Source organism: Mesoplodon bidens (genome assembly GCF_964165515.1).
Source record: "Mesoplodon bidens genome assembly, chromosome: X".
NCBI lineage: Eukaryota > Metazoa > Chordata > Mammalia > Artiodactyla > Ziphiidae > Mesoplodon > Mesoplodon bidens.
In genome coordinates, this window is record NC_138163.1 from 124,987,803 (window position 1) to 125,013,857 (window position 26,055).

Sequence of the window (26,055 nt, forward strand, 5' to 3'; positions counted from 1 at the left end):
ACTCTCACCACTTCTATTTTTCAACACTGTACTAGAGATTCTAGACAGGGCAATGAAGCAAGAAAAAGAAATAAAAGGGGCTTCCCTGGTGGTGCAGTGGTTGAGAGTCCGCCTGCCAATGCAGGGGACACGGGTTTGTGCCCCGGTCTGGGAAGATCCCACATGCCGTGGAGCGGCTGGGCCCGTGAGCCATGGCCGCTGAGCCTGCACGTCCGGAGCCTGTGCTCTATAACGGGAGAGGCCACAACAGTGAGAGGCCCGCGTACCGCAAAAAAAAAAAAGAAATAAAAGGCTGCTTGATTGGAAAGGAAGAAGCAAAACTATCTTTATTCACAGATAACATGCTCTTGTTTATACAAAGTCCCAAGGAATCCACTAAAAGCCATTAGAATGAACAAACAAGTTTATCAAGGTTCACAATATGAGATCAGTATACAAAAGTCAATATATACCAGAAATGAACAATCCAAAATGCAATTAAGAAAACAATTCTATTTACAATAGCATCAAAAATATTTGGGAATAAACTAGGAATAACTTTAACAAGTGCCTCACTGTACGTGATTACAAAACACTGCTGAAATTAAAGATCTAAACAAATGGAAAGACATCCCACCTTCATGAAATTAAAGATATAATATTGTTAAGATTGCAATAGTAACTAAATTGATCCACGGATTCAAGGCAACCCCTACCAAAATCCCAGCTCTTTTTTGGTAGAAATTGGCAAGCTGATTCTAAAGTTCATATGGAAATTCAAGAGACCCAGAATAATCAAAATAATCTTGAAAAAGAAGAATAAAGGTGGAGAACTCACACTTCCCAGTTTCAAAACTTTCTACAAAGCTATAGTAATCAAAACTGTGTAGTAATGATAAAAGGACAGACATATAGATCATGGAATAGAATTAAGAGTCTAGAAATAAACCTTCATATTTACAGTCAATTGATTTTTCGTAAGGGTGTCAAGAAAATTGAAGGAGAGGAAGTCTTTTTAACAAATGGTGCTGCGATAATTGGATATCTACATGCAATAAAATCAATTTGGACACCTACCTCACACCATACACAAAAATTAACTCAAAATGGATCAGACACCTAGACATAAGAACTAAAACTATAAAACCCTCAGAGGAAAACATAGAAATAAATCTTTATGATTTGGGGCTAGGCAATGGCTTCTTAGATACCACACCAAAAGCACAAAGCAAAAGCACTTCTTTTACTGTGACTGAGTAAAAGGAGCCAGAGACAAAAGATCACATACTGTATGAGTCCATTTCTATAATATGTCCAGAATAGAGAAATCTATTAAGATCAAAAGGAGATTAGTGGTGGGACTTCCCTGGTGGCACAGTGGATAGGACTCCGCGCTCCCAGTGCAGGGGGCCCGGGTTTGGTCCCTGGTCAGGGGACTAGATCCCACATGCATGTCGCAACTAAGAGTCTGCATGCCACAACTAAGAAGACTGCCGGCTGCAACTAAGGGGCCCACGTGCCACAACTAAGGAGCCCACCTGACACAACTAAGACCCGGCACAACGAAATAAATAAATAATTTTTTTTTTTTAAAAAAAGGAGATTAGTGGCGGTCTAAGTGTGCAGGGATGGTGGTCGGGGGTGGGGAGAGAATGGGAAGTGACTGGTAATAGGTATGTGAAGTACCTTTTTCAGGTATGAAAATGTTCTAAAATTAGATTGTGGGGATAGTTGTACAACATCGTGAATATACCAAACCCACGGAATTATATACTTTAAATACCATTTAAATATGGTATTTGAATGATACGTCAATTAAGTTATTAAAAATATAGTAATGAATTTAGAGAGAAGGATATGATCTGCTTAGAAAGGTAAGTCACTTTTTATATATTATTAGAACAACATCATCTATGCTGCATCTTCACTGCCACTTTAGTGAACAGTTTGATTACTTACCTGTTCCCATTCATGCTTTGTTAATTGTGCAGAAAGGGATCCATTTGTTCTGATTCCCCGAGCTGTAATGGTTGTACCTACTTTATTTCCCTTCTCAGTAGCACGCTCTCCATCTATTGGACTTGGTGGCATCAGCACAGATTTCAACTACAAAACAAATTTATGCTTTAGCCAAACCCTATGCTCAGGGTGCTGCATGTAGAAACTTCAGCACTAGTTGCTATTCTGTTTATATTGTTGTGCCTCGACCCAATGGAAAACACATGGTCCCCTTTTCCATCTCACTTACCTCCTTCATCTTATTGATCCACTGATCTCTAAAAGTGGGGCTGTTAAGTTCTGTTTGTACATTTTTCAAAAAGAGATACTGTCCCCTAAGGGAAAGTTTCCCATTAGAGTTTCTAAAAGACCCCAGAGGCACAGATGTCAGTAGAGGTATGTTCTGTGGCGTCCTGACAGGAAAAAGAAGATGCTAAGGGAAAACTAGTCTCCCTCTGAGCCTTTATCTATACATGGGGCTAAGAGAGAGAACTAACAGGCCTAGAGTTCAGAAACACCTCAAGAGGATGGTTGCTTTTCCTTTTGTTGTGTTTTCCAGGAGAACTGAGAGAAAGTACATCTGTGCCCAGGAAAGTACACAAAGGGGACATAAGTTGAAAACTTTGGAAGCCCTTCGACTTAAATGCACTGGGTTCTCAGTCTGACCTGCCAGCAATTGATTACATTCTCTAATTCTAGTAACAAAGGCGATGTATTTCTTTGGAAATAAAATATCTCTCTGATAGTATATCAATTACTATAATCCCTTCTACATTCCCTTACATAACCTGAGACTGTAATTTTATACTTGTTTCTTTGTAGTATCATACCTTTATACAAAACAATTTGAAACACTTCTATTACATTGGTGACCTTAGTTCAGTAATGGACAATTCTCTGTGGTAGGCACTTAAGTTTCTTCTATAAACTAGGGTGTATATAAAATCTTACCTTTGTTTTTCAAAAATAAAATTGAACCTTGGGCTTCCCTGGTGGCGCAGTGGTTGGGGTCCGCCTGCCAATGCAGGGGACGTGGGTTCGTGCCCTGGTCCAGGAGGATCCCACATGCCACGGAGCGGCTGGGCCTGTGGGCCATGGCCGCTGGGCCTGTGCATCTGGAGCCTGTGCTCCACAACGGGAGAGGCCACGGAAGCGAGAGGCCCGCGTACCGCAAAAAAAAAAAAAAAAAAAAAATTGAACCTTATTGAAAAAATTGAACCATTTCATTGAGATGGTTGGAGTTCAATTTCAGCTATTATTAGTGAGTTCACAGCCTACCCTCCCTGTCTCCCCACCAGCAAATGTTGCCAGGTCTTAGGCAGAGCAGAATATTCTGGGAGGACACTCTGGACGTGGCTCCACACAACTCACTTCTGATAAGGTCATCAGGCAGGGCAAAACCACATGGTCTCTTAAGTACATGTGGCTCTACCGTTTTCATGGCCACTTGGGATCAGGATACTTTGTCCAGCCCCTGCTAAGGTACCACATCATCATTTTCTCCTGGGGGTCCTACTAGCCATCCCTTCCCACAACCCCTGCCAGGGAGTTTAAAAAATACTAAACCAGAGTCTTAGTGTTATAGAGTCTTCCTTCTCTGTCCCTCTGCATTCACCCTCCTCCCCAACCTGCCTACCTTACAAAATACCTTTAATGAACCTAGAATGGAGGTTGTCATCAGGTTCCCGCAACCCTACCCCTCTCCTATTAACAATTATACCACAACAGCAGGTATCAACCAGGAAGCATGGTCACCCCTACACTTGGAGAGTCCTAACAGATGGGCAAGTGGGGGTTATAAAATTGAACTTGAAAACCTGTTTTTGTATCTCATCTGGTAGAGTTCCAAAGGCTTGAACCTACTACTTTCATTACAGTTCAACTACATTTCACACAACAAGCACGTGCTGCCAGTTCAACTTCACTCTAGGCAGGGTAGACAAAAAATACACAAGTCAAATTTCTACCTTTAAAGCCAGACTTTTCAGTAGGTGGAACAATGATCCCCAAAGGGGGTGAAATTTGAGGTATCCTGGTAAAATTCCTGGCCCCCAAATTTCTCCCCAGGGTCTGTCTTGGTGACTGAAATTCAAACCTTAGTTTTAAGTATCAGGAAAAAGAGGAGAGAGTTGCAGAAGAGAGTTATGTTCAAAGCTTACTCTATGCCATTTTCTTCATCTAGGTAATTATATTTAATCCTCCCAACAATTCAGTACAGTAGGTATTTTTAGCTTCAGTGTATACATGTGGAAACTGAGGCTTAGAAATCATTGGCAGCTTGCCCAGTCACCCAGCCAGAAGCAGGATGTAATGCTAGCTACATCTGTCTGATATCAGAGCTCCATGGTGTTTGCTACGTTAAGGTGGCTCTCAATTTAGGGTCTCCACAGAGACAGTAATGGGCATTCCAGACACATGCTCTTAATATCTCAAATAGCCCTAGAGAGGCCAGGCTTCTCAGGCTAACCTCAGGAAAGGAAAAGTTTTCAATCTGATCAATTGGTACTGGCTGCCATGGCTGATCAGCGCTGTTGTCATAGGGCAAGTGGTGGTGGAGTGTTGCATTCCTGCCATGTGCGTGCCAAAATTTGACTGACAAAAACATCATGCTCCCTTGCTCCTGGCTAGAATCATATCCACTCATTATGTCAACAGTGACTACCCCATGTTGATTGAAACGTCTTATTGACTTGACTATTTGCTGATATTATAAGAAAGGTGCCTTAAACTAGGAACCTTAAAATTTACTGCAACTGGGATACTTTTGAGAGTAAAGGGATGTGCTATTAATAACTACAACAAGACGACAGGTGTAAACCAGGAAGTATGGTCATCACTGGGTGGGGCTGGGGACTGGGGTATGCAAAATCACCACAGAATCAGGAAAGGGGTTGTAAAAAGATTTTTTTCCAGTTTTATCTTACACTTGCCCTATTTGGTCTTAAATCTCTTAGGAGATATTCAACAAACATTAATTAATACTTAACTACATCTTGGTGCTGGGGTTGTATCAGTGAACTAGAGAAGCAGGGGAGGATGGTAAACAAACAGTACTACAACTGCTTATTTAATTTTGGTAACTGTTATGAAGGATATGTACAAGGGGCTTGAAAGCACACAGAAGGGGACCTGATCTAGTGTGGAGGTCATGGATGGCTTTCCAGAGGAGGGGTGTATATTTAAGCTGAAATTAAAAGGATGAGAAGGAGTTAGCAACAATATTATCATTCATATGTGTATAAAGGCATAAGGGCTCTAAAAACTCAAGGTGGGACTTCCCTGGTGGTCCAGTGGCTAAGAATCCATTTTGCAATGCAGGCGACGCAGGTTCGATCCCTGGTCGGGGAACTAAGATCTCACGTGCCGCGGGGCAACTAAGCTCGCGTGCCACAACTACAGAGCCCACGTGCCGCAACTACAGAGCCCACGCACTCCGGAGCCCGCGTGCCACACCTAAGACCCGACGTGGCCAAAAATAAATAAATAAATATTTTTTAAAAAACCCAAAACTCAAGGTGAACAGGAATCACATTTCTGTCCATATCAAATTAAATTCTGGCTCTAGACCCCACTTGCTTCGATTGGTTGGAAGTCGATTATCAGTCCTGAGGAGTAAGGGTTTAGGTTTCTCACTAGGACCGTACAAGATCACCTGGCTCCAGAGTTGCCACTAGTCCTCATGCCCACCTGGCACCCCATCTACTCCCTAGTCTGGGAGTGTTGGCTGGGCTCTGGTACAGGTGGAAGACGACTGCAGTCACTCTGCAAGGCCCAGCCAAAGACGCTGCTCACTACGGCTGGGAGCTTCACAGGCCCCCCACACCCACTACTCTCAGAGGGTCAATACATATGCCTGCTCTGCTTCTGCTGTATTGAATATGATTGCTTAAGTTGAAATATTAAAATATTCCCCCCCAGATTACCCTGAGCCATTTGGAATATATAAGGGAAATCACACCAATTCAGAAATAAATTGCTGTATGATTCCATTTCTATGAGGCACCTAGAGCAGTCAAATTCATAGAGACAGAATGTAGAATGGTGGTTGCCAAGGGCTGGGGAAGGTGGAATGGGGAGTCAGTGTTTAATGGGTAGAGCTTCAGTCTGGGAAGATGAAAAGTTTTAGAAATGGATGGTGGTGTCAGTAGTGATGGTTGCAGAACAATGTGAAAGTACTTAATGTCACTGAACTATACGCTTAAAAATGGTTAAAGTGGTAAATTTTATGTTGTGTATATTTTACCACAACTTTAATTAATTAAGTAGAAGTTTTAACTTTTCAAAAATCAGGATTTTTCACTTTTAGAAACTATACAAAGTGCCGATATTTCCTCATTTTTCCACTTTCACCAGGAATTTTTTTTTTTTTTTTTTTTTTGCGGTACGCAGGCCTCTCACTGTTGTGGCCTCTCCCGTGGCGGAGCACAGGCTCCGGATGCGCAGGCCCAGCGGCCATGGCTCACGGGCCTAGCCGCTCCACGGCATGTGGGATCTTCCCGGACCAGGGCACGAACCCGTGTCCCCTGCATCGGCAGGCGGACTCTCAACCACTGCACCACCAGGGAAGCCCTCACCATGAATTTTTAACAATGCATTTTCCATATATAGAAGTTATCCATTTAGTTCCTTATCATGCAATCATAGATTTTCTTAAAATTTGTACTAATCTTTTCAGAGTTACAGCAACCACTAAAACACGAATCAATACAAAATAATAAATGAAGGGAGGTATGTATCCCTTTATAAATCTCTGAGACAACATTCATGCAAACACTGCTTCTTACTTTGTTTCTTTCTATACGGTGGAGTAAATTCAAGTCTGTGGTCTCTGATATCCCTCCGTGTATGACCAGGATTTCATTGTCAATGATTGTACCAATTGGGAGCCAGGTATAGATGTCTTCCAAGATTTGTAAGATTTTTTTCCCATGTAGCTGTAAGTAAGAGCTTGAGTAAGTTTGTTTTTCTGATAGTTCAAGTTTATTGAATAGTCCCAACATATGGACAAAACCCCACAGTTTTCAGGCCACCCAAAGAAGGTCAGGATGGAGTCACTAACCAACAAGCATGCATTAATCATGTCTTTTTAGTCTGTATTTTTGATACTTTGACATTTTGGTGCCTTGCTGACCCCTGAGAAGAGACTGCCCCTCCCAGGGCCAGTTAATTCCTAGAGATAGTAAAGGACTTGCCTTTTGTATGTAAATGAGGCTACCTTTCATATGCAAACCAACCTATCCAGAGTCTATCCTCCCAACTAGTCCTTTATGGAATTCTCACACCCAGGGTCACTATTCTCAGCTCCAGTCACCCCAGGGCCAGATACCAGACAACCTTGGACAAGCCCTAAGCCCCAGAGCCCGCTAAAACTATTCAAACTAGCCAATCCTAAACCTGTTTACAATGCATCACCCACTTCTTCCCAAGGAAACCACAATAAAGGCTTTTGTCCATGTCAAGGAAACCACAATAAAGGCTCTTGTCCATGTTTGCCTGCATTCCCTCTGCCTCTGACTGACCCCCGGAGTGCTTCCCCATGTGGCCGCCCAGTGTGGTGTGCTATGCCTCCAGTTTCTAAGGAACTGTGAGTAAAAACCTTTTCCTTCATGACAGTCATTTCCATGTCTGCATGTTTTACCATACCCGAGTAAAACAAATCCCAGGTACCTTTAAAACAATGGAATATGTTTGTATCTATGCTAAAACTTATACAGGAGTCACAATGAAAAAGCTTGCGTCTAGAAAGAAAAACAGGTCTTCACTATGGCCAGGGCTTCCTTTTGTGCTTTTATTTTATTGGCATGAATTCTGACTAGTTCTCCCCTCACCCTTCTTGAAGCTTTTTTTTTTTTAACTTCTATGTACAAACAGCAAAGAAAATGCAAAAAAAAAGAGCCTTACCTTATATTTATGCAAAACTTCTTTTGTGAAGCCATACCTGAAAAAGAAACAATGGGATTTCAACTCTTTCATTGGATGTTGAGAACTCCTACTTACATGAGTCAAGTCATGCAAAAAGGGAGCCCTTGATATCTCGCTACCACAAGTATCAAGAACTCAAGAAACTAGACTTTATTTGGAACGATTACTTATCCAAGACTTTGCTAGGCACGATGGGAAAGAACAAAAGCAGCCGATGACATTGTCCCTATCCTCAAGGCGCTTAAGAGTATAGTTGGGAAAAGAAGATAAATTTTCATGAAACAATTACAAGACAACTTAAGAAATACATGGTCTGCACAGGTGTGTAAGTACTGTAAGTATTCAGAGACATGTGCTGTGGCCACTGTGGGACAGTGTGTGGGAGAATGCTTTTCATTTAGATAGAATTTCTGACATCCTATATCTTATAGTAAATGAATGATCAGGGGGCAAAAAGACTGAATAAAGACAAAGAAAAGCCTAGAAGATAACAAGTTGGCTCTTTATAGTCTCTGATATAGTTCATGTAATGATACTGAGGGTTTGAATAGAAAGTGTCAGGAATTTTAATGCCTGAATAGCAGTCACTAAGGGAGAATTAATGATGAAAAAATTTTTTCAATTACTTTCCTTGCCTTAGGATAATAATATATACCTTTAACACAGTGAAGTCAGAACACAGCATACTCACTCCAGGTTTCCATGCAGATCGTGTCACGTGAAGCTTCTAGAGGGTAATGTTATGTTTTCCGAGATGAACTCAGCCCTGCCTACTCAACAGCACCTTGAATCAGCTTACCCCAAACTGAACTCATCCTTCTCCCTCACCCCAACTTTCTCCACTTATCATGTTCCTAATAACAGTGATCTTGCAAATTCAAGCTAGGAACCTGGAGGTCATCCCTGATTCTCTCTCCTTTCAAGTCCCCCATATCACGTTACCAAGCCTTAAATCATTGCCTAAACTTCCTCCTGAATATATCTACTGCTTTGCATCTCCATCTTTACCACCCAAGTCTAAGTGAGACTCCATCATCTCTCTCTTCAACTACTTCCTAATTGGCATTCCCATATCAATTCTTGTCCCTCTCCAAACTAATCTTCCTGCTGCATTTTAAAACACAAACTGCATAATACTCTTCAATGATTTTCTCTTGTCCTCAGGAGAAAGCCCAAATTTCTTTGCAATCATTTCTTACGTCTCCAGCCCTATCAGGTACCATCCTGTCCTTCAGTCTATGTTCCTCCCATTCTGAACTTCTTTCAAGTCTAAAAAGTCCTTTCTCAAGTTCTGCATAAGTTTTCTCCTCACTCTGGAACAGTTTCTCATCCCCCCTGCCATGGTCCTCTCTTGATCGCCTAATTCATCCTCCAGGTCTCAGGCTAATGCCGTACTTCTATGGGAGAACCTTCCAATCACCCCTCAGACAGATTGGATCCCCCACTTTACAAACTCATCACACTTGAAAAACCTGCTCAACTCATGTCTTCCCTGCTAGATGTAAACTCCAGTAGGGCAGGGGCCGTGTCTCTTTCACTAACCATTGTAGGCACTAGATAAATACAACTGACTAGCTAAATAAAGGGAAGGATAAATGGCATGCCCAAATAAACAGATTGAGCTATATTATATATAATGGGTCTCTGAAAGTAGCCTTGAGATTTGGGGATTTTTTTTTCTTCATAATCTTATCATTTGCTTCCATACTTGAGGATTAGAATTGAAACTGTATTCAGGCCAAGTGCCAAAACTGCCCCAAAGACAAAACTAATCAGCTGCTGAGCTTTGATCCAGGCACCCAAAAGCCCAGGACCAAAGCATGAAACATGCCATGCCTTCTACTTCCCTAGAGAAAACTGGATTCTGTTTTTCATAAAACAAGAAACAAGAAAAACAAAAGGAGAAGCAGAGGAAGAAAAAGAGGAAGGGAAAGGGGAAGAGGAAGAGGAGGAGGATGAGGAAAGAAGAGAAAGGAGAACATTTGTCACTTACTGTGCCTTTCAGCAAAAATTGGTAAACCATTTAACCAATCTTTTTTCCCCAAAACTCCAGTGAATCAGATAGTTGAAATGCTATGTTACAGCTGTTCTCAAGTATGTTTATGAACAACTATGCCAAAAGCAATCACCGTGTCATAAAAAATATACACATCAGTGAAAAACACAGTACTAGTTTCTGAGACAACATGTGATGCAAGCCAAAAGAGTAGCAAGAGAATGAGTCCATCTAAACCTGCTCATAGAACCTACCACACCTCCAAACCTGGCCTAACACGTCTACTCAGCACACAATTTGGCTTGTGAAGGCTGGGCACGAGAAGAAGAACATAACAGAAGGGCGAAGGAAGAACGGGAAGAAAAGATAGGAAGGGAACTTTAGAGCAATTTATACTCACTCACACAGCAGAAGACTGGGGGAGGTAAATCACTGTAAGAATTGAGCTCTTCCTTGAGATTCTCCTCATCCCTGCTTCTCTACACTCACCTCTAACTCTCTGCTAGGAGCTAAACATGGCAGCATTTTCCAGAACAGGAAACAAAAGAGGAAATCCACAGGCCTAGGTTACCTCATATTCATCATAAAATCTTCATGGTTGCCTCTGTTCAGGTGCAGGTCATTGGGGTAGACCAGAAAACTCACAAACAGGATCATTAGGATCTCCATGGAATTTTTTCCTCGATCCACAAAATCACCATTAAAAACATATGGGTTGCTCACTGAGGGGAGACCATTCTGTGGAAGTAAGAAGGAGAAAAACAAGCAGTTAAAAGAATGTACTTTTAAAAGTAACACTTTGTACTTAATGTCCATGTGGATATGGAGAAAAGAGGCTGAGTCAGTTCTTCCACTGGGAAAAATGTGCTCACTCACTCAAGCCAGTTTCACTTTCCAGGGCAGGCATCTCCTGCAAGGGACCTTGGAAGTGAAGGATTAGCTTGGGACAGGAAGACTCCAGGGGGATGGGGATTGCTCACTCTACTCACCACCACCTACTATGAGTTTTCTCTGAAAGAACCTGATATTTGTCCTGTTAAAAATGGTTATTCGTGGGCTTCCCTGGTGGTGCAGTGGTTAAGAATCCGCCTGCCAATGCAGGGGACACGGGTTCGATCACTGGTCCAGGAAGATCTCACATGCCACAGAGCAACTAAGCCCGTGTGCCACAACTACTGAGTCTGCGTGCCACAACTACTGAAACCCACACACATAGAGCCTGTGCTCTGCAGCAAGAGAAGCCACGGCAATGAGAAGCCCGCGCACCACAACAAAGAGTAGCCCCCGCTCACCGCAACTAGAGAAAGCCCGTGTGCAGTGAAAAAAGACCCAACACAGCCAAAAATAAATAAATAAAATAAAATAATTTTAAAAAACAAACAAACAAAAATTAAATAAAATAAAAATGGTTACTCTCATCTCTTCCTTAGGTAGAAGAGGGAAACTTCTACCCAAGGAAGAACACTAAACTAAGAGCCAAATGTCGTTCATTCTTAGGGAACCTTATTTAACTTCTCTGGGCTGTGGTTCTCTCAATTTGAAAAAAGGGAATGACACTATATTCTCCACACACACCCCCATCCCAGATCAAATGAGAGAACGGGTATGAAAGCACTCAGGAAAGTGTAAGGTAATGCCCAACTGTGAGCAGGGCTAACACACCATCAGTACACTCTGATACGATCACACCAGGTGTTGCAGGCATGTGTTCTGACTTCTCACTGACCAGGGCCATATTTGTTGTTAAATATTTTGATCACCACTCCTGAGTATGAGATAATACTTTAAAATACAGTCTTAGCACAAAAAAGGACTGGCATCAGGACAAAGGTCTGGTCTTTATAGTAGCTATGCAGTCGTTTACTTCTGTAATACTAAACTCTAAGATAAAACTCGTCATGCCTGGTAGGGAAATGGTTGACTGCATTCCTATTGCATAGTAAGATAAATTCAAATGTTTAAACAATACATTACAAAGAAAATTTTAAGTACTCATACATCCTAATATATGTCCTCCTTCAAAAAAGTTACCTTCAAGAAATAATGTACGTATTCTAGTTATATTAATCTTCCTCAAATGATTCTCAAATTCCTTTTTTGTTAGATTTCAAATTACTTTTTTTTTAATTTTTTGCTTTATAACAAATTTAATCAGTTATACATATACATATGTTTCCATATCCCCTCCCTTTTGCGTCTCCCTCCCACCCTCCCTATCCCACCCCTCCAGGCGCTCACAAAGCACCGAGCTGATCTCCCTGTGCTATGCGGCTGCTTCCCACTAGCTATCTACCTTACGTTTGGTAGTGTATATATGTCCATGCCGCTCTTTCACTTTGTCACAGCTTACCCTTCCCCCTCCCCGTATCCTCAAGTCCATTCTCTAGTAGGTCTGTGTCTTTATTCCTGTCTTACCCCTATGTTCTTCATGACATTTTTTTTTCTTAAATTCCATATATATGTGTCAGCATACAGTATTTGTCTTTCTCTTTCTGACTTACTTCACTCTGTATGACAGACTCTAGGTCCATCCACCTCATTACAAATAGCTCAATTTCATTTCTTTTTATGGCTGAGTAATATTCCATTGTATATATGTGCCACATCTTCTTTATCCATTCATCCGATGATGGACACTTAGGTTGTTTCCATCTCCGGGCTATTGTAAATAGGGCTGCTATGAACATTTTGGTACATGTCTCTTTTTGAATTATGGTTTTCTCAGGGTATATGCCCAGTAGTGGGATTGCTGGGTCATATGGTAGTTCTATTTTTAGTTTTTTAAGGAACCTCCATATCGTTCTCCATAGCGGCTGTACCAATTCACATTCCCACCAGCAGTGCAAGAGTGTTCCCTTTTCTCCACACCCTCTCCAGCATTTATTGTTTCTAGATTTCTTGATGATGGCCATTCTGACTGGTGTGAGATGATATCTCATTGTAGTTTTGATTTGCATTTCTCTAATTAATGATTAATGATGTTGAGCATCCTTTCATGTGTTTGTTGGCAGTCTGTATATCTTCTTTGGAGAAATGCCTATTTAAGTCTTCTGCCCATTTTTGGATTGGGTTGTTTGTTTTTTTGTTATTGAGCTGCATGAGCTGCTTATAAATTTTGGAGATTAATCCTTTGTCAGTTGCTTCATTTGCAAATATTTTCTCCCATTCTGAGGGTTGTCTTTTGGTCTTGTTTATGGTTTCCTTTGCTGTGCAAAAGCTTTTAAGTTTCATTAGGTCCCATGTGTTTATTTTTGTCTTTATTTCCATTTCTCTAGGAGGTGGGTCCAAAAGGATCTTGCTGTGATTTATGTCAGAGTGTTCTGCCTATGTTTTCCTCTAAGAGTTTGATAGTGTCTGGCCTTACATTTAGGTCTTTAATCCATTTTGAGCTTATTTTTGTGTATGGTGTTAGGGAGTGATCTAATCTCATACTTTTACATGTCCCTATCCAGTTTTCCCAGCACCACTTATTGAAGAGACTGTCCTTTCTCCACTGTACATTCCTGCCTCCTTTATCAAAGATAAGGTGACCATATGTCCGTGGGTTTATCTCTGGGCTTTCTATCCTGTTCCACTGATCTATCTTTCTGTTTTTGTGCCAGTACCATACTGTCTTGATTACTGTAGCTTTGTAGTATAGTCTGAAGTCAGGGAGCCTGATTCCTCCAGCTCCATTTTTCGTTCTCAAGATTGCTTTGGCTATTCGGGGTCTTTTGTGTTTCCATACAAATTGTGAAATTTTTTGTTCTAGTTCTGTGAAAAATGCCAGTGGTAGTTTGATAGGGATTGCATTGAATCTGTAGATTGCTTTGGGTAGTAGAGTCATTTTCACAATGTTGATTCTTCCAATCCAAGAACATGGTACATCTCTCCATCTATTTGTATCATCTTTAATTTCTTTCATCAGTGTCTTATAATTTTCTGCATACAGGTCTTTTGTCTCCTTAGGTAGGTTTATTCCTAGATATTTTATTCTTTTTGTTGCAATGGTAAATGGGAGTGTTTCCTTGATTTCACTTTCAGATTTTTCATCATTAGTATATAGGAATGCCAGAGATTTCTGTGCATTAATTTTGTATCCTGCAACTTTACCAAATTCATTGATTAGCTCTAGTAGTTTTCTGGTAGCATCTTTAGGATTCTCTATGTATAGTATCATGTCATCTGCAAACAGTGACAGCTTTACTTCTCCTTTTCCGATTTGGATTCCTTTTATTTCCTTTTCTTCTCTGATTGCTGTGGCTAAAACTTCCAAAACTAGGTTGAATAAGAGTGGTGAGAGTGGGCAACCTTGTCTTGTTCCTGATCTTAGTGGAAATGGTTTCAGTTTTTCACCATTGAGGACGATGCTGGCTGTGGGTTTGTCATATATGGCCTTTATTATGTTGAGGAAAGTTCCCTCTATGCCTACTTTCTGCAGGGTTTTTATCATAAATGGGTGTTGAATTTTGTCGAAAGCTTTCTCTGCATCTATTGAGATGATCATATGGTTTTTCTCCTTCAATTTGTTAATATGGTGTATCACGTTGACTGATTTGCGTATATTGAAGAATCCTTGCATTCCTGGAATAAACCCCACTTGATCATGGTGTATGATCCTTTTAATGTGCTGTTGGATTCTGTTTGCTAGTATTTTGTTGAGGATTTTTGCATCTATGTTCATCAGTGATATTGGCCTGTAGTTTTCTTTCTTTGTGACATCCTTGCCTGGTTTTGGTATCAAGGTGATGGTGGCCTCCTAGAATGAGTTTGGGAGTGTTCCTCCCTCTGCTATATTTTGGAAGAGTTTGAGAAGGATAGGTGTTAGCTCTTCTCTAAATGTTTGATAGAATTCGCCTGTGAAGCCATCTGGTCCTGGGCTTTTGTTTGTTGGAAGATTTTTTATCACAGTTTCAATTTCAGTGCTTGTGATTGGTCTGTTCATATTTTCTATTTCTTCCTGATTCAGTCTTGGCAGGTTGTGCGTTTCTAAGAATTTGTCCATTTCTTCCAGGTTGTCCATTTTATTGGCATAGAGTTGCTTGTAGTAATCTGTATTTCTGCAGTGTCAGTTGTTACTTCTCCTTTTTCATTTCTTATTCTATTGATTTGAGTCTTCTCCCTTTTTTTCTTGATGAGTCTGGCTAATGGTTTATCAATTTTGTTTATCTTCTCAAAGAACCAGCTTTTAGTTTTATTGATCTTTGCTATCGTTTCCTTCATTTCTTTGTCATTTATTTCTGATCTGATTTTTATGATTTCTTTCCTTCTGCTAACTTTGGGATGTTTTTGTTCTTCTTTCTCTAATTGCTTTAGGTGCAAGGTTAGGTTGTTTATTCGAGGTGTTTCCTGTTTCTTAAGGTGGGATTGTATTGCTATAAACTTCCCTCTTGGAACTGCTTTTGCTGCATCCCATAGGTTTTGGGTCGTCGTGTCTCCATTGTCATTTGTTTCTAGGTATTTTTTAATTTCCTCTTTGATTTCTTCAGTGATCACTTCGTTATTAAGTAGTGTATTGTTTGGTCTCCATGTGTTTGTATTTTTTACAGCTCTTTTCCTGTAATTGATATCGAGTCTCATAGCATTGTGGTCGGAAAAGATACTTGATACAATTTCAATTTTCTTAAATTTACCAAGGCTTGATTTGTGACCCAAGATATGATCTATCCTGGAGAATGTTCCATGAGCACTTGAGAAAAATGTGTATTCTGTTGTTTTTGGATGGAATGTCCTATAAATATCAATTAAGTCCATCTTGTTTAATGTATCATTTAAAGCTTGTGTTTCCTTATTTATTTTCATTTTGGATGATCTGTCCAAATTACATAAGAAAATCTTATTACTTTATACTCATCACCTAGTATTTATATACATTTAAAAATTTTCAGATCAGTATGATAGAAGTAGTTGAAAAAATATAAAACAAGTTGTAGCAAATAACTTAGGGATTCCAGAAATCATTATGCAATGAAACATGTCCTGAAGGCAACTGGAAACAAACAAGCAAGCAGTGGTGTAGTGTTCTGGGCCAGAAGACTTATTCTCTAATTCAGCTCCACTTTTACTCATGTGTCTATCCTTGGGCAAGTTATTTGATCTTTATGAACTCTAGTTTCCTCAACTGTTAAATGAGAATGATAACTTCCATACCTATCACACAGGGCTACTTTGGAACTCAAATGAGACTGTGTATAAAATTTCACGAAAACCATAAAGCACCATACAAATTAAGAGATTCGTTTTATTATGGCCTCCAAATTATTTCTATTTTTAAGATCCCATTATTTTATATTTTCTTATACATTAACTCACATAACCTTATTCACACTGGGCTTAGATAGTGTGAGCCAGTTATAAAAATACAGGCTATTGGTCATCAAAACTTAAAGAAAAGGGGAATGATTCTGCATCTCTGATACACTTCCTTCCCTCAGCCTTCAGCTGGCTGGGATGAGTAAGCTGGAAAAGTCTGAGAGGTGCTGAAGGCTATAGGGTCTATTGGGATATCCAAGACTGAAGGGGGCTCAAGGAGCAGCAGCAGAGAGCCATGAAGAACTAGGTCTGAGAGGACATGGGGACTCCTTGATCAAGGGGAGACCCTGCCTCAGAGCATGTGTGTGGTCTTGTTTGGGAGAGAGGGATCTGTGGATCTTACCAGAAAAAGTATAGGAGAACTTCTTTTACATCTCTGAAGCTAAAAGAATACTAATACTTGTATTTAGAGACACCTAGGAACATAGAGACTTCCTCTCACACTCTTGATGCAAGAGTAGAAAGTGTTGTGCCTCCAACTATGGAGAGGCTTAACCTAGCTTAAGCAGAAAATTAAAAATGGAAATAACCTAGTACTTAAGGGGATCCAGTAACCAGAGAGAGGCAGACCAATCAGATCTGCCAAAGTGCGATCCCCTAATGAGACAAGACCGCTGGAGGAGACAGAGGACACTTTTTATTTTTAAAGAGTACCATGAAATAAAGAACAAAAAGTTAATAATTCTTGGCATGAAAAATATGCTATGCAAATTTAAAATAGCAATAGATTGGCACTAACTAAAAAGAAAGAATGGTTGAAAAATACATTACTGACCTGAAAGAGCAAGCAGATAAAAAATCTCTCACACAGAGCAAAAGGCAAAATGATGGAAATCATGAGGAATGAGTAAGAGATTAGAGTTCAGAGCCAAGAGAACTAATGTGCCAATAATAAGCATTCCAGAATCAGGAAAAAGGAACAGATGGAGAAGAGGCAATAATTACATAAATAAGAGAGGGAATTTTCTATGGTTAAAAAGAGACTTCAGCCTGAAGTTTGAAAGAGCTCATGACTCCTATGCTCAATGAACATGTATTGATTGCTTGTTATATACTAGATACAGTTTTAGGGGTGTTAGAAACACAGAAGTAAACAATACAAAGTCCCTGCATTCAAGCAGCTTGCATTTAGAGAATCTAACACCCACATGCCCCATAGAGGAAAATACTCAAGACAATATTCTAACCAAATAACAGCAGTAACAATAAAAAGTCCTTAAGCCAGGGAAAGACTAAGAGGAAAGAATACAGATGTGAACAATGAACCTTTAAATATATAATTAAATATAAATCAATAGCAATAATATGGAAATTGTGTTTAAGTACAAAGGAAGGATTCAAGAAATAGAAGAGACATACTATGAAGGAAATCTAATAATGGTCAAGAACTAAAAATATGGCATGAACAATAGCTAAGGATTTGCAGGAGAGGTGAAGGGAGAAAAGTAAAATTCTCTACAACACTCTGAATGGGGGATGTACATGGAAAATGTGAAAACAAATACATTTGTCTTACTGGAGGAGAGAGAGGCTAATGGTGGAGGAATAAAGTTATAGCTATTTGAGAAGTATACATACATACATCATTTATTAGAAATGTCAAGAATGGGAAGACAATGACTAATGAATGGAAAAGCACAGTAAAAATGCCAAAGAAAGCAATAATTTAAAAAACTTCACCAAAAGAGCAAAAAGAAAGGAAAAAAGGATGAAACAAAGAGAAATAAATAGTAGACAAAGTAGAATAGAAGGACATTTTTCAAAAATATGTGTTGTTATACTAAATGTGAGTGGGTTAAATTCTACCATTAAAATACCAAGACTACCAGACTACATTAAAACACAAAACTCAGGTATGTATAGTTTGTGAGAAATACACATGAAAAAAATAAAGGGAGATTGAAAACAAGGTAAATACAACAAAGAAAAAGCAAAAATGCAAATATTAATATTAGAGTGGAATTTTTAATATTAAAAGTGCTAAACATGATGACAAAGCAACATTATATCACAATAACAGGCACTTTATAAAGAAGATACAATTCATAAACTTGTATTCAATAAACAAAAGAACAAGTTTTTGCTTTGTATATTTAGCTACTATAAATGCAAGAAGATTTTTTTAAAAATACAAACATAGTAAATCATTCACATCAAATTATTGGTTTAAAATAATGTCCACAAATTATTTCACACTCCCTTTAAAAGGTGAAGCCTAATTTACCATTCCTTGAATGTGGGCTGGACTTAGTGATTTGCTTTTAAGAAAGGAATAAGAAAAAGCAGAAGTGATGGTGTGCAACTTTGGAGACTAAGTCATAAAAGATACTGCAGCCTCCTATCTGATCTCTCTCTTGGATCACTCACTCTGGGGAAAGCTAGCTGCTATGTCATGGAGAACACTCAGGTACCCTGTGGAGAGGTCCATGTGGCTGTTTTGTCAACAGCCAGCAAGGAACTGAAATGCTGTGCCATGTGAGTCAGCAATCTTGGAAATGGGTCTGCCAACCCCAGTCAACCTTACAAATGACTGCAGCCCTGGCCAATAGCTTGATTCCTAGCTCATGAGAGACCTTAAGTCAGAACCACCCAGCTAAACTGCACTCAAATTTCTGAACCATAGAAACTGTGAGATACTAAATGTTTGCAGTTTTAAGCCACTAAGTACTGGGGTAATTTATTACACAGAAATATACAATATACATATTTAGAAAGATATAGATGGAAAAAACTGAATATACAGTTTACCCTTGAACTGCAAGGGTCCACTTATACACAGATATTTTTCAATAGTAAATACTGCAGTACTTGAGAACCTGCTGTATAGCACAGGCAACGCCACTTCACTGTACAGTAGAAACTAACACAGCACTGTAAAACAACTATACCCCAATAAAAAATAAACTTCATTATATAATAGGTAAAAAAAAAAACACTACAGTACTACATGGTCCATGGTTGGTTGAATCTGTGGACACAGAGGAACTGCGAATGAAGAGGGCCGACAATAAGTTATTCGTGGATTAACTCTTGCATTGTTCAAGGGTCAACTGTATAACTAATGAACTTAATAGATAGATATATGAAGAACTTTGCATCCTATGAATAGAGAATACAATTAATTTTTCATTTGTCCACAGAGGCTTCATGAGAATCAATCATATACTTGATTTCAAAGAAATCCTTAACAAATTCAAAATAAGAAACATTTCATAGAACACATTCTCGTATCATAATCCAATAAAATCTGAAGTAAATAAAAATATGATTCAAAAAATTCCAGCTTCTTGAATTAAGATCCTTGGAAATTAAAAATTGTAGTCTTAATAACCATTGGATCAAAGAGGAAATTAATAGCAATATACAAGTTCAACAGAAGGCTCAGTTAAAACTAAAATTAGAAAAGATGCATTGCCTTAAATGCCTTCATTATTAAAGAAGATGCACATGAAAGACTATTCATCTTAAGACATTAGAAAAATAAAAATAAAACCAATCAAATAAAGCTAAAAGCTGAAATTAATGAAATGGAAAACAAAAAAATGAAAGCTATATAATCCAAAGGGTGATTCTTTGAAAGAACAAATTGATAAAATTGATGATAAAACTCATCATGAGCCTGATTGAGGATAAGTGAAAAAAGAGAATAAATTTAAGATTAAAGATTGGAAAAAAGACAAAGATATACAGAAGTAAATTTTAAAACTATATATATATATATATATATATATATATATATATATAGAGAGAGAGAGAGAGAGAGAGAGAGAATATAATATTGGCATCTGTGGCAATGTACTTTGACAATCTAGAGAAATGGAGGATTTTCTTGAAAATTAGAAGCTACCAAAACTGATTCAAAAGAAGTAGAAAATTTCAAAAGTGCATTGGTTGCATGTTGCTTTATAGCAAAGCTCTATCTCAATTTTCAAGAGCAAATAGTTTTAATGTTACTTAAACCAGTGATTCCCATCCTTGGCTGCACATTAGAATCACATGGAGACTCCTAGGTGTCCATCAGAATCTCTGGGAGTGGGACTCAGGTATCAGTAGTTTTTTTCCCCATTTCCTTGGGTGATTATAATGTATAGCCAAGTTTGAGAACAAGGGATTTAAATTCCAAACCATAGAAAATGATGTAAATCTCTCCAATTTATTTCATAAGATCAATAAAACCTTAATATCAAAATTTGAGAAAAGCAACAGTCAAAATTTGAGAAAATATGTAAACATATTTTCCACTGGGATGACCAATTTTCTGGTAGTAGAACTCATCTCCAGTTAAACCAAACTTTATAGGTATTTCACCTCTACTATGAGCAATGAATACTGAATTTCTTTAGTCAAACCTAATTTTAAGCCCCTAATAGTAAGGGTCAGCTAAGCCATCCACCTTACATGGCACGCTTGACACCCAATAAGTTTTAACCTTTTCAAAAAATCACACATCTTCAAAAGATTGATTTGTGATAATGAAGCTCGTTCAACAGAAAATGTCACTGTCTCTGAAAGTGATTCTAAAAGGAGTCCTAAATATATACTGAACTTCTGTAAGTGTTGAGCCTCTGAAGGCAAAGGCAAGACTTATTTGGATGTATAAGAACTGCATTGTTGATCCAGGACTAGCTGTATTACTCTATAGTCTGAGTTCAAATACGTTTTAGTCTTAGAATAATAAGAGAATTGGAAAACAGATAAAAAATATAGCTAAGTCTCCTGGGACATGGGTCTCTAGGATATTTAGGCTTCTAGCTACGCTACTGAAAATTCTCTGGATTTTCTTCAAAGAAGGAAACACTGCTGCTGAGGGAACCCATCCTTCACTCAGTTCCAGTAAACCAAACTCTCTGGCTTATTCTGCAGCTGATATACAACAAACCATCTATGACATGGTGATCAAGTTGACAGATACAGGAAACCTGGGGTAACTACAACTCTGAACAGCATTAGATGACCTTCAGGGGGAAAAAAACAGCAGATCACAATTAATTAACTTGAGTAGAGATAAGGAGACCTATTTCCCACTGAAGTATTTTACATAAGACATCTAGAAGTTATCACAATTATTTTTGGACATTTTCCCGAGGCACATCAAACAGTAACCTCTGGACCTCAACTCCACATTATTTTAATTTTTATTTCTTTTGCAAACTCTATTTTAGAGATCTGTTCTGATTATAACACACTGCCTTAATCTCAAAAGGTAAAGAATTGACTACTGTGGCAGTGGGAAGCATATCAGCAATAGAGAAAAAAGAAAATATTTAATGACCTTCACAGCCGGAAAATTTGGGGCATAGGGGGTGGGGTGGAGGATGGTGGAGAAGAGAGAAAGAAAAGGAAAAGAAGGCTGCATGGCTTCCATGGACAGCATCAGTATGACACCCACAGGGTTGAGAGGTAATTAGCTTCTCTCTGTCCATGTGCAGCTCTTTTTCAACTGTAGGAGGTTTCCACACACAGCATCAATTTAACAAACTAACTTGGTCTAAAATTTCAAGCTTTCTAGTCAATGAGGAAAAGGCCCTGAACGAAGTATTCCAAATTGGTCACTCTAATTAAGCAAGAGTGGCTGATTAAAATTAACCATTTCAGAAAATAAAGTCTAAAAATATGACCTAACTAATGCCATGTAAATTGCTTCACTTGATGATATTTGAAGCCATATAAAGTTGGGATGCCCTTTTAGGAAAGGTGTGCCATGGTTAACCGTGTGGCACCCAGAGGAAAGAATTCCCTTCAAATCCAGATAGGATTGTGAGCTGAAACTATCTAGCTTAGTCTTAAGGTGCTAAATGATAGAATTTGTAAGGACAACCAAATATTAAAGAAACCAAAAATGTCAAAACAATCAAAAACGATCACTGGTACGGATGCCATCATTTATTGCAGCACACCACAAAAAGGGTGTGGGAATAAAATCTTTTCTGATCCTTCAAAACTTTCCTTCATGATTTAGGCACTTACTAAATTACTAAAACTCTTTGAAGGGATTGTCTTAAATGTCACCTCCTCCAGGAAGTCTCCCACGACTTAGATGCCCCTCCAATGTGCTCCCTTGGAAACTTGCTTACCCCAGTTATAACATGTCTCACCCTGAACTGTCTTGTCTTTTCATTAGTTGACCTACCCCCCTAAACTGTGATATCTTTGGGGCCAAAAACAGTTCCATACTCTTTCATCACTGGGCTCTCAATCTCTACTTCCTGAACACCGTCATTGGTTAACACTCAAAATATTTCTTGCTTTCATGTGAATGCTATAATTTCACCTTTAGTCCTTTTTATAGTACTTCTTACCACCCACCTCCTCCTGTTCAATCTTTACATTAGCACCTTCCAGTTTTATATATTCCATTTAGTTTTGCCAATGGAATTAAAGAAACATTCTCTTTTTGCATCTATCTACTCCAGAGTCCTTTCCCTGATCGCACCTTAATATCTTCAACTACCTCTTGAGAAATTTTCTAATTGCCTAGGAAGTCACTTTTCCCATTTAATTTACTCAACTATTTTCCCTTTTTTGTATTTTCCAAGACCTCTAGAAAAATAATTACCAGATTTTCTGTTGTGGCTATTTATTCCCCACATACCTCCACCCCCTCCTCCTTCCTCAGACTGTAATTGTCAAAAATAGTAGGACTGTACTTCTGAACATTTATATGGTGCTATGTAGACTTAAACAAATCTCATTCCTCAAACTGCATAAATAAACTCCCTTTTGCCTTCAACTCATTCAGAAAGACTTCCCTCTGGAAATCTGGGCCTCCCTTTGGGATGGTGAAAGACTCCTGACTCCTGCAGCCCTCTGGAAGGAAAGGACCCACTCTTCCACAGGATGGAGACCTCAGGGTCAGGAGCTGGGGCGGGTCCACTTGTTCTTTAGAGCCACCAACAGACTAACACTTTGCCAGCCTCTCCACCTTCCAGGCCCATGAGATCCGACTAAACTTCCTTCCTCTGCATCTCATCTCTCAGTCCTGTGGCCACCCCACTTAACACACCTGCTTTCCACTTGCTTGACCTCCTCATCCCTAATATTCTCTTTCACTCACTTCAGCCACCCACATTCTGGATAACACCTCGGACCCACTCATACCCTAGGACTGCTCCCCTTGCAACTTCCCACCCATCCTGCTTCCTGGGCCTCCTGCCCTGACCTCAGAGAGCATGGCAATCCTTCATTCCACCCATTTCTCCCAGTTGGTTGCCATCCTGGCCTCTCTTCCTTCCCTGCCCAGACTGGATTCCGTAGCTGATCTCCAGAATTGCCCTATTTACCAGAACCCTCAGTTCCCTGCCGGCAAACCTTTGGCTGGACTTCCTGACACCAACTCACTACCTGGATGGCCTTCTATTTCTCCTGACCCCACTCTCTGGCTACCAGGCCCTAGACCTTTGCTTAGGCCTCCTGCAGTCTCAACCGAATCTCTTCCTAAGTGCTAGCTCCATTCATCCACTCCTGGTTTGGCTTCCTCCATTCCCTTCCAAGCTCCCATTCTGAATGAATGAAATGAAAACCTTGTATTTCTATTATAATTTAGTACTTTAAAAATTGCTTTTGGATATTTTTGTTATTTTATTCACAAGACAACCTCTTATGGGGTGGAAGCTCAAGAATACTGCAGCCAAAGAAGAACTAAATAGACATTTATCCAAAAGACATACAGATGGCCAACAGGCACAAGAAAAGATGCGCAACATCGCTAATTATTAGAGAAGTGCAAGTCAAAACTACAATGAGGTATCACCTCACACCAGTCAGAATGGCCATCATAAAAAAGCCTACAAATAATAAATGCTGGAGAGGGTGTGGAGAAAAGGGAACCCTCCTACACTGTTGGTGGGAATGTAAATTAGTGCAGCCACTATGGAGAACAGTATGGAGGTTCCTTAAAAAGTTAAAAATAGGGACTTCCCAGGTGGCACAGTGGTTTAGAATCCGCCTGCCAATGCAGGGGACATGGGTTTGAGCCCTGGTCTGGGAAGATCCCACATGCCGCAGAGCAACGAAGCCCATGCACCACAAGTACTGAAGTCCGTGTGCCTAGAGCCCGTGCTCCGTAACAAGAGAAGCCACCGCAATGAGAAGTCCGCACACTGCAATGAAGAGTAGCCCCCACTCGCCACAGCTAGAGAAAGCCTGCACACAGCAACGGAGACCCAACACAGCCAAAAAAAAAAAAAAGGTTAAAAATATAGTAACCATATGATCCAGCAATCCCACTCCTGGGCATATATCCGAAAAAGGCAAAAACTCTAATGTGAAAAGATATGTGCACCCCAATGTTCATAGCATCACTATTCACAATAGCCAAGACATGGAAGTAACCTAAGTGTCCGTTGACAGATGAATGGATAAATAAGATGTGGTATATATATATATATACACAATGGAATATTACTCAGCCATAAAAAAGAAATAATGCCATTTGCAGCAATATGGATGGACCTAGAGATTATCATACTAAGTGAAGTAAGTCAGAAAGAGAAAGACAAATACCATATGATATCACTTATATGTGGAATCTAAAAAATAATATCAATGAACTTATTTACAAAACAGAGCCAGGCTCACAGACATAGAAAACAAAATTATGGTTACCAAAGGGGAAAGTGGGGGGAGAGATAAGTTAGGAGTATGGGATCAACAGATATACACTACTATATATAAAATAGGTAAATAAAAAGGATTTACTGTGTAGCATAGTTTCAGGTGTACAGGAAAGTGATTCGGATATCCGAATCACTTTCCTGTACACCTGAAACTAACACAATATTGTAAATCAACTATATGTCAATAGTATTTTAAAAAAGAAAAAAGAATATTGCAGCCAAAAAAGAAATTAAGGGTCATGGAGGTTATGTGGCTTACTCAAGCTCTCACAGTCCCCAAAGAGTAAAATTGATTTCCCATCATAATAATCAGAATATATTTTCTTTCAGGCCATCTGAGACACCTATGCTGTGCCCAATTATTCAACATGCTAGTTGTGGGGATGATGTATTAATCAAAAAGAGAGACAAAGGGGTACCACTGCGAAGGCAGAGGTCACCTCAGGATCAATTTTCTATATGCAATCATCCCAGAAGCAAACATTTAGGTTGCAACTGCTGGCTCAGAGAAAGAAATGAATCCAATCAAAGAGATGCAGAGAAACTCTACGCTGGCCAAGCTGCTTTGTGCCCTCTGTGTGGGTTCCCGCAAACAAAACCCAAGCAACGAAGAGGAGTCATAGCACTGGAAGAGCAGCTGAGCCTGGCAATGATGAATCAGGGTGGAGAAGAGAAGAGCAGTTTGGAGCTTGCTGTGGGGGACTCCCTTCACGCATCATTAGTGCACAATGAAGGAGAAGACTGCTGTGGCATGCTCACTTCTGAACCAAATAACAATAAAATAAAACACACTGTTTCCCTCCCCTTCCTCTGCCATCGAGACATGTGCCATGTAATAAAGAACATAAATACAATCAGGTACAAATCCTAATGGATCTACAGATAACAACAATATTAAACAAAGACCCAAATGAAATCTTTAAAATTTTTTTGTGAAACGTGTGAAAAAACCCAAATCTTTCCACTTCTTGGATAAAAACTGTCCTATTATATCTGTATTTGTACCTATCCCTAATAAAATTAATATTGTTATTTGTCCTAGGACTGCCTTCCCCCAACAAAAATATAAATATTTAGCAAAATAATCATTTACCTTATAGTAGATCATAAAAAGATCATCCAGTTTCCCATGCAAATCACCTGGGAATGAAATGAAAAATCGTTATTCAGTAGGAAACAAGAATTTAAAAACTGAAAAGACAAAAACTCTAATTTGAAAAGATACGTAACAGAATTTAAAAACTGAAATACTAC

The 26,055-nt window shown here is 39.3% G+C and overlaps 1 protein-coding gene across 1 annotated transcript in view; it reads right to left on the reverse strand.

The window, feature by feature from the left end:
• PPEF1 (protein phosphatase with EF-hand domain 1) overlaps positions 1–26,055 on the reverse strand; it is a gene marked incomplete at its 5' end in the record, with an annotated part of 153,545 nt that overhangs the window by 32,847 nt on the left and 94,643 nt on the right. Inside the window, 5 exon segments of the mRNA XM_081223136.1 lie at positions 1,939–2,085; positions 6,762–6,911; positions 7,879–7,915; positions 10,467–10,633; positions 25,895–25,941. Of these exon segments, the coding sequence (XP_081079262.1) occupies positions 1,939–2,085; positions 6,762–6,911; positions 7,879–7,915; positions 10,467–10,633; positions 25,895–25,941 (548 nt within the window).